Below are 10,185 nucleotides of genomic sequence, written 5' to 3'. Positions count from 1 at the left end.
CATACACTAGCAAGATTTTGCTGAAAGGACCCTGATATAGCTGTCTCTTGTGAGACTATGCCGGGGCCTAGCAAACACAGAAGTGGATGCTCACAGTTAGCCATTAGATGGATCACAGGCCCCCCCAATGGAGAAGCTAGAGAAAGTACCCAAGGAGCTAAAGGGGTCTGCAACAGTATAGGTGGAACAATAATATGAACTAACCAGTACCCCACGGAGCTCTTGTCTCTAGCTGCATATGCATCAGAAGATGGCCTATTCGGCCATCAGAGGAAAGAGAGGTCCATTGGTCGTGCAAACTTCATATGCCTCTGTATAGGGGAGCGCCAGGGCCAAGAAGTGGGAAGGAGAGGGGAGTGGGGAGGAGGGTATTGGGGACTTTTGGGATAGCACTGGAAATGTAAATGAAGAAAATACCTAATAAAAAAATAAGAGAAAAAAACTGACATTTATGTGTGTGAGGAGACAGGGGAGAAAAATTGTGAAAATCAGCAAAATTGTAGGGAAGGAAATATTGCTATCCTCTAACAACACAAAATAGCTCAGTTATGTAGTGATAAACAAAAAAGTTCAAGAGTCACATTAGAACCTGCAGTAAAACAGTAGAGAAAAGAAGAGGGCAGGAAGGAGGAGGAGGAATAGGAAAGGGGAAGCAGCAGCCTGAGGAGTCAGCATGTGTAAACATATAGAGTACTAAGAACCAATGAGAAGCCTTCAGAACATTATGTGGCAGATAGTCCTGTGGTCCACAGTGACCTGATTTGCAATGGGCTAGAGCAGTATTTGCTGCCAAGCACCTCAGTAGCAGCCATACATTCCCAGCAGCTCTCCTAGATGTTCCCTTAGTTCACCAACACAGATCTCCACAGCCTTTTGCACAGACACATTAGTGACTGTTGCCATTGACATATATGTTGCTGTGGAGGACTTTCCAGAGAGACTTGTGTTAAGCTGCCATTTCTAAAGAGACACTATTGTGCTGCCCTGAACACCACCTCTCCAAACCCATACATACCCTAGAAATTGGGATGCTGCTTATATGTTCTCACTATTACACCAGACCCCAGCTATGTCAGCAGTGTGCTTTCACATACTTCAGACACGACAAACACTATACAGAACTAACCACATTGGATCTTAGAGCCGCTGTTACTCTACACATGCCTGAGTTAACTGATGCTGCGCGTACCAGAGCCATTGCTAATAATAAATAGCAAATTCATCTGCAATTCAGACTTCAGAGAAGCAGTGAATCTATATAGTTATGTACGCTGGAATCTAAATCTTAAGGCAAATTCCAGAGGCAGTGTCACACTGAGAGCATCCATAACCTGGATCTTAGCTATATAGTTCTTCCACATGTGTATTCTCCAGAACTTATCTCTGTGTACTCCACAAGTAACCCTGTTTCACACACTATTACAAAGGTTATACGAGGGCTATTGTTCTCACACACCCTGGGATCTCAGTTTCCTAAACTGCTACTATCCTGTGACATCTTGACCCAGATGCTGTAGTACATGGACCTATGGGGGGTATACCTTGAAGTACATGGTACTCTAGGGGTATACCTAACCATTTTATCTCTACAGTCCCAGGTTTTTCTATCACTGTGGTGTGCTAGACCTGAGCAATAAGTCTTGCAAGAACCTATCCCTGGACTGCTGCAGAGCCACTCCAAACCGCCCTCCCAGACAGTGTTGCACACAACCTTTGAGAACCTGAGCAGACTTCATAATCAGTTTCCTAGCGATGAAGAGAATTGGTTACTAATGCAGTAGTGCTTCCTGTTGCCCATTCAGGAGTCAACCACCTCTCAAGAATGTTAGCTAACCAGAGAAGTCACAAGTTCTGAGTCCAAGGTCAACCAGTACCATGATTCCCAAGAATCAAAGCCTTGCCTATAAACTATGCCACCCACTCTCCAGGCAAAACAGTTACAGTTCCCCCAGCCATTCAGAGCTAGAGTACTACCCTCAAAGTCTGATGTTTAAAGGCACTCCACAGCCCCAGTGCGCAGTGTCATGACTGCTCTACCAGAAGAGGCCTCAATGAGGGGTGACAGATGTACAAGAAAAGAAGAAAACATGACACCACTGAGGGGCCAGTGTGATTCCCTAGTAACTGGACCCTTATATATTGCCAGAGAAGGGTGTACAAATGATCATCGTATAGAAATCCAGTGATTAAATCTAGTGAAAGATGTTCAGATGAGAGCACATCTCATAGCTTTGAAGAAGAACCAACACACTATTTCGCTCTACATTTTACACACACACACACACACACACACACACACACACACACACACACACTGTAGAGTTTATCCCAGAAACAGAAGGGTAGTTTACCACCAGACTACATTAATTGTTAATTGTATCTTTTACATTTTATATTTTAACACCTGAGGATGTAGCCTTCTTTGGGTAGATTGTTTCTAGATACAGCAAATAATTACAGGGGTACTTATTAAATACAAATGAACCAACCTAGAGCCCTGGCCACAACCACCCACTCCTTTACTGAATTCTTTATATATATATATTAGATGTTCTCTTTATTTATATTTCAAATGTTATCCCCTTTCCTGGTTCCCCCTGAAAGCCCCCTATCCCCTCTGCCCTCCCCTTGCTCACCAACCAACCCACTCCCCCTTCTTAGCCCTGGCGTTCCCCTATACTGGGGCATCGAGCTTCACAGGACCAAGGGCCTCTCCTCCTATTGATGACCAACAAGGCTATTCTCTGCTACATATCCTTAGTTTATGCAGTTGGAGCCATGGGTCCCTCCATGTGTATTCTTTGGCTGGTGGTTTAGTCCCTGGGAGCTCTGGGAGTACTGGTTGGTTCATATTGTTGTTGTTGTTGTTGGGCTGCAAACACCTCAGGTCCTTGAGTCCTTCCACTAGCTCCTCCATTGGGGACCCTGTGCTCAGTCCAATGGATGACTGAAAGCATCCACCTCTGTATTTGTCAGGCACTGGTGGATCCTCTCAGGAGACAGCTATATCAGGCTCCTGTCAGCAAGCACTTGTTGGCATCCAAAACAGTATCTGGGTTTGATGACTGTCAATGGGATGGATCTCCAGTTGGGGCAGTCTCTGGATGGTCTTTCCTTCAGTCTCCACACTTTGTCTCTGTAACTCCTCCTATGGGTATACGTCTTTCTTCTAAGAAGGACCAAAGTATCCACACTTTAGTCTTCCTTCTTGAGCTTCATGTGGTCTGTGAATTGTAGCTTGGCTATTCTGAGCTTCTGGGCTAATACCCACTTATCAGTGTGTGCACACCATATGTGTTCCTTTGTGATTGTGTTACCTCACTTAGGATGATATTTTCTACTTCCATCCTTTTGCCTAAGAATTTCATAAATTCACTGGTTTTAATAGCTGAGAAGTACTCCATTGTGTAACTTTACCACATTTTCTGTATCCATTCCTCTGTTGAGGGATATCTGGGTTCTTTCCAGCTTCTGGCTATTATAAATAAGGCTGCTATTAACATAATGGAGCATGTGTCCTTATTAAATGTTGGAGCATTTTTCTAGGTATATGCCCAGGACTGGTAATGTTGGGTCTCAGGTAGTACTATGTCCAATTTTTTGAGGGACCACCAAACTGATTTCCAGAGTGGTTGTACCAGCTTGCAATCCCACCAGCAATGGAGGAGTGTTCCTCTTTCTCCACATCCTTGCCAGCATCTGCTGGCACCTACATTTTTGATCTTAGCCATTCTGACTGGTGTGAAGTGTAATCTCAGGGTTGTTTTGATTTGCATCTCCCTGATAACTAAGGTTGTTGAACATTTCTTTAGGTGCTTCTCAGCCATTCGATATTCCTCAGTTGAGAATTTTGGGTGCCCTTGCATTTGGAGCATAGATGTTCAGAATTGAGAGTTCATCTTGGTAGATTTTGGCTTTGATGGGTATGAAGTGTCCTTCCTTATCTTTTTTGATGACTTTTGGTTGAAAGTCAATTCTATCTGATATTAAAATGGCTACTCCTGCTTGTTTCTTGGGACCATTTGCTTGAAAAATTGTTTTCCAGCCCTTTACTCTGAGATAGTGTCTGTCTTTGACACTGAGGTGCATTTCTTGTATGCAGCAAAGTGTTGGGGGTCTTGTTTGCATATCCAGTCTGTTAGTCTATGTCTTCTTATTGGGAAATTGAGACCATTGATGTTAAGAGATTATCTTCTATTTGGTTTGTTGAAAGAAGATTACTTTCTTTTCCTTCCTTGTGTTGGAGTTTTCCATCTATTATCCTTTGTAGGGCTGGATTTGTGGAAAGATATTGTGTAAATTTGGTTTTGTCATGAAATATCTTGGTTTCTCTATGATAATTAAGAGTTTTGCTGGGTATAGTAGTCTGGGTTGTCATTTGTGTTCTCTTAGGGTCTGTATGAGATCTCCCCAGGATCTTGTAGCTTTCATAGTTTCTGGTGAGAAGTCTGGTGTAATTCTGATAGGGTAAGTCTGCCTTTATATGTTACTTGACCTTTTCCCTTACTGCTTTTAATATTCTTTGTTTAGTGTGTTTGGTGTTTTAATTATTATGTGACAGGAGCAGTTTCTTTTCTGGTCCAATCTATTTGGAGTTCTGTAAGCTTCTTGTATGTTCATGGGCATCTCTTTCTTTAAGTTAGGGAAGTTTTCTTCTATAATTTTGTTGAAAATATTTACTGGCCCTTTAAGTTGGGAATTTTCACTCTCTTCTATACCTATTATCCTTAGGTTTGGTCTTCTCATTGTGTACTGGATTTCCTGAATGTTTGGGGTTAGGAGCATTTTGCATTTTGCATTTTCTTTGACTGTTGTGTCAATGTTTTCTATGATATCTTCTGTACCTGAGATTCTGTCTTCTATGCATGCATCTGTGACTGCTGGTCTCTTTCCTAAGTTTTCTATCTCCAGTGTTGTCTCCCTTTGTGTTTTCTTTATTGTTTCTATTTCCATTTTTAGATCCTGGATGGCTTTGTTCAGTTCCTTCACCTGTTTCTTTGTGTTTTCCTGTAATTCTTTAAGGGATTTTTGTGTTTCCTCTTTAAGGGCTTCTACCTGTTAACCTATGTTCTCTTATATTTCTTTAAGGGAGTTATTTATGTCCTTCTTAAATTCCTCTATCATCATTATGAGATGTGATTTTTAAATCAAAGTCTTGCTTTTCTGGTGTGTTGGGGTAACCAGGGTTCACTGTGGTGGGAGAACTGGGTTCTGATGATGCCAAGTAGTCTTGGTTTCTGTTGCTTATGCTCTTGCACTTGCCTTTTGCCATCTGGTTATCTCTGGTGTTAGCTGGTCTTGATGTCTCTGTCTTTGGCTTGTCCCTCCTGCAAGCCTGTGTGTCAGTACTACTGGGAGTCCATTTCTCTCCAGGAGGAATTTGGGTATGGAGAGCCGTGTTACAGGGCTGGCGGAGAGCTATGATACAGGGCCGGCTCTGGGGTGCAGACTGAGACCAGAAGGATCCTGTCCCCAGCTGATCCTTGGTTCCTATGTCCTGATGGCTCTGTGAGGGTCCCTCTTGGGCCAGGAATTTGAAGAGAAATGGTGGTCTTACCTGTGCTTGCAGGTGTGTAGGCACTCCTGGGAGACCAGCTCTCTCCTGGTGGTATTTGTGTATGTGGCTCTGTGGCACAGGATCAGCTCTGGGGGGAGATGGAGACTGGAAGACTCCTATCCCAGACCACCCCTCAGTTCCTGTGTCCTGAGGGTTCTGGGAAGATTCCTCTGAGCAGCAGTGGTGGTCCTACCTGCACTCACAGTCCTGTCTACACTTCTGGGAGGCTCACTCCCTCTCAGCGCTATTTGGGTAGGGAGACCTGTGGGCAGAGGATCTGTTACAATAGGAGCAGAAAATTCTACTTATTAAAAATCTGATTGGCTAAATATGCACATTATATTAACAGGTCTAAAGCCTGAAACTGGCTTTTGGACCCACTGGAAACTGCAAGACCTCTGCACAACCACCATTCATGGCAGTAAGCGTGTACCTGTGAAGTTGAGAAGGAGCGTCATTCCCAGTCAGGAGCACATACCAGGCAGTAAGTAATGTGGCAACTTAGGTGTGGGCAGGTAGCCACTGTCATGTATGCTAGGCCAGTTATTTGTCTTTTTTTCTAGCAATTTAATTAGGGATGATCTAGAATGTCGTTTAATCTGTAAATAACTGTCATTGCAGTATGTTTTAAGGCTTTTTCTTGTCCACCTGCTGCAACACGCTTGTGTCAATCTTTAGGGCTCCGGATGTTCTCACTTAGACTGTGTGGCTAACCAGATGGCAATGTGTCTTGCAGCAGAGAAGTTTAACTTTTTAATTTTGTACATTTAAACCATATTTCTTTTAGAGTGTAAGTCTTGTTGCACTTTGTCAAGACTTAATAAGGTTATCAAATTGCTTACCTGTGATTTTGCTTCTATATTTGACTGACTCACTGAACCCATTTGGAATTTATTTTGTGATAAGGAGTATGAGTATTTCCTCACCTCTTCTTTTCAAAATGGCTTATTTATTAAATAGTCCACTTATAGGAAAATTGAGATATCAATTTGCTTTGAAATATCTTTGTATTTTCTCCTGTTTCTTGAATTCTATGCCTAAAACTCTACACAAAAATCAGAGCTCCTTAACTACTCTCAATTAATGAACTTTTAAAGACAAGTTTCTTTCTCTCCTATTTATGCTGTGACTTCAGTACCAAGCACAGTCTTGATGTACGGGTTTCACTTCTCACCAGCTGGATCAGGATGAAGGCTTTTCAGTTGAGCACAATGTGGAGAGAGCTACCTTCTGGTGTTTTCCTTCAGATATATGAGGCAAGAAGGGGTGACCTTTCGGTCTACTCTTTGGCTAATGTATGATGCTACAATTATTTAACTAGTTCATTATGACTTTTAAGATCTGTACATTTGGAAGTGATTGATCACAAATGGTTTCCTACTCTTAGCTGTATAAATATCATGACACATGATTCCTATCTACTAGTAATTATAGGAAACAGCTTGCTTGCTACTGATATCCTTTAATAAGCTTTCTAGAATGCCATACATAAACCAGAAAAGATCCTACATGCTAGAGGTCAAGACACAAAAGATATGCTTTCTTAATAGCATGCTTTAGTGCTGGCAAGAATCTGTCATTCTACCAGGTGAGTGCTCTGAGAGCAGTCCCTTCCAATCAGAGGGGGTGGAGGTGCTATCACCTCCCACTTCCACACAGCTATGACTTCCCAGTTTTGCCACTAGAGAGTTAAAGAAGTCCATTAAGACTGTGTGCACTCCTATTGTGTATTTATTTGCCTGTCAAAAAATTTTAATGCTTCTTCCATTTCACAGATTTCAGGTATAATATGAATTTTTATAGCATTCAATTTTTAATTTAATCTTTTATTTATTTACACTCCAGATTTTATTCCCCTCTGGCTCCACCCTCCCATACCTCCTTCCTGCCACCCTGTCTCCACAAGGATGTCCCCGTCACCCACCACCCACCACCCACCCCACCAGACCTCTAAACTCCCTGGGGCCTCCAGTCTCTTGAGGGTTAGGTGCATCTTCTCTGACTGAACCCAGACCCAGCAGTCCTCTGCTGTATATGTGTTGGGGGCCTCATATCAGTTGGTATATGCTGCCTGGTTGGTGGTCCAGTATTTGAGAGCTCTCAGGGGTCCAGGTTAATTGAGACTGCTGGTCCTCCTACAGGGTCATCCTCCTCCTCAGCTTCTTCCAGCTTTTCCCTAAATCAACTTCAGGAGTTAACCATTGGTTGGGTACAAATATCTACATCTGATTCTTTTAGCTACTTGTTGGGTATTTTGGAGTACATCCTGATTGGTCCCTTTTTTGTGGGCCCTCCGTAGCCTCAGTCATAGTGTCAGGCCTTGGGGCCTCCCCTTNAGCTGGATCCCACTTTGGGCCTGTCACTAGACCTTGTTTTCCTCAGGCTCCTCTCCATTTCCATCCCTGCAGTTCTTTCAGACAGGAAAAATTATCGGTCAGAGTTTTGACTGTGGGATGGCAACCCCCTCCCTCACTTAATGCCCCGTCTTGATGTTTAACATATATCTGTCTAACTGGAAGAAGATAGGCCAGGGCTAACTGTGCTTCCCATCTGGCAGATTCTTTTTGTAATAGATAGTGATTAATACAGTGACCCACAACCAGTCAACATGCTGAGAGCAAGAGCTGGCAAGTTCAGCTCTAAATGAGACATCTGTATCATGTGTCCTCTCAAAACTCAGCATCATCATGGAAGATGGGGAGGAAAGATCCCAAGATCCAAAGAGAGAGATGTCTGGCATGAAACAGTAACTCATTCATGAATTCACAGTGACTAGGACTTTGTGCCCAAGACTTGCACAAGATCAAACTAGCCAAAATCCCAGCAGGAAGAGTAAGGAGCTATAGAAGAGGATATTGGCAACTGAGGGCTCCTGAGGAAGGCAGTGTCAGGTTTCTTCAGTGGGGTGGCCTTGGAGAGACTGTCCATGCTCTCAGATGATCTGAGACCCATGCACCCATGCAGTTATAGGCAGCAATAGACGCTCTCAGAGGTATTTAAAGAGGGGACAGAAAACATGTAATGTTGGAATAGGAACATTTTGGTGGGTAAACTGAATAGAGAGAATAGAATTATAGATTTTATCAAAACATTATATATAAAATATTTTTAAACATGATTCAAGCTTTTTAAATAATGTAAACATAAAAATATTTAAAATACTGTCAACAATTACTCTCAGATCATAAGGACCATCTATATCAATGTAAACAATACATAAACATGCAGAAAATAATTCACAATAATATTAGATTATGATAAATACATCTCTGTAAAAGAAAAATGTAACATTTTATAGCTTATTTTTATTTTATGTGAACTAATGTTCTTTCCTGCATGTATGTCTAAGCACCACATGTATGCCTGGTGCCCTCAGAGACCCCTAGAACTGGAGTTATGGACAATTGTGAGCCACAGAGCGGAATAAAACCTCTAGGAGAGCAGCCAGTGTTCTTAACCACCAGCCCATCTCTTCAATATCCCAAAATTTTAAAATGTTTAAAGTATTTTTGAGACAGGACCTAGCTACATAGAACATACTGTTCTTCAACTCAGAGGTCTGCCTGCTTTTGCCTTTGCTGGGTGCTGGAATTAAAATCATGAACCACCATGCCTTCAGAGACCTTGAAGAAGACATCAAATCCCCTGGAACTAGTCTCATAAAGTTGTGAACTGTCCAATGTGAGTGCTTGTAACCAAACCCAGGTCCTCTGCAAGAGTAGCAATTATTTTTAACAACCAAGCATCTCCCCTGCATCAATATACTTTTTTATACTATTATTTTTAGAGTTATGGATATAGCTGATTGGACTTTCCTTATCATGAAGTCAACGCTTTCCTCTTTCCATCATTGGGAAACATCATCAACACTGGACAAATTAAAGTTAGTGATACATGCATACAGTACATACTTTATAAAACACATTAACACTTAACAATGAACATTACTGACCAACAAAATTTGAAGTAAAATTGTAAGAATAATTGTTGCCTAGCAACACAGTGATACAGAAGATAACTGAGGAGGGGGAAAAGCTAGGCAGGATGAGATGATCTTGTGAAAGCCTATCAACATGAAGTTCTGGGCCTAAGAGACAGACATTCTTTGAGGCAGAGAGCGCCATCAAGCAAACAGTGTTAAATGCTTGCTTTCCCTAATGATGCTGTCTCTGAGGCACCGGAGCAGGAGTGCTGCATGCTTTCACACTGTGGCTGGCAGCACTTACTCAGAGGGTAGACTGTCCCCTCACTCAATAGCTGCTGTGCTTGTTTGGAAATGTACTTTTTAAAACCAGGGATAAGTGACAGACATGAGACACTGACCCTTGCGCAGGGGAAGGTAAGAGTATTTATGTAGTCATGGCGACATGCCTAGAAAGAACTTCCCCAGACATGTTATCAACAGATAGAGCATAGTAATTTCCTGCAACTAACCTTAAATCCCATGAGGCGCCTGATAAGATGTTTAGAGGATTGATCCTAAGGAAAGTCAATAAAACATGAGCAACTATGGAGAGAAAATAACAGAAAAAAAAATGCCATGAGTTAGAATGAGAGCTCTCCAGAGTTAGCATGGAGAAGAACCAGATAGACCCCTTGGAACTGAAGAACTTAACAGCCAAATACAA

The 10,185-nt window shown here is 42.2% G+C and overlaps 1 protein-coding gene across 5 annotated transcripts in view; it reads left to right on the top strand.

Moving 5' to 3' along the window:
- Fam227b (family with sequence similarity 227 member B) overlaps positions 1-10,185 on the top strand; it is a 144,414-nt gene that overhangs the window by 33,988 nt on the left and 100,241 nt on the right. For all 5 annotated transcript variants that reach the window (XM_021156369.2, XM_021156367.2, XM_021156368.2 and 2 more), the window contains one exon: positions 5,907-6,041. In XM_021156369.2, the coding sequence (XP_021012028.1) occupies positions 5,907-6,041 (135 nt within the window). The remainder of the gene's footprint in view (positions 1-5,906; positions 6,042-10,185) is intronic.

This window comes from Mus caroli, chromosome 2, assembly GCF_900094665.2.
Source record: "Mus caroli chromosome 2, CAROLI_EIJ_v1.1, whole genome shotgun sequence".
Classification (NCBI taxonomy): domain Eukaryota; kingdom Metazoa; phylum Chordata; class Mammalia; order Rodentia; family Muridae; genus Mus; species Mus caroli.
This window is presented reverse-complemented; position numbering and strand designations above follow the sequence as displayed.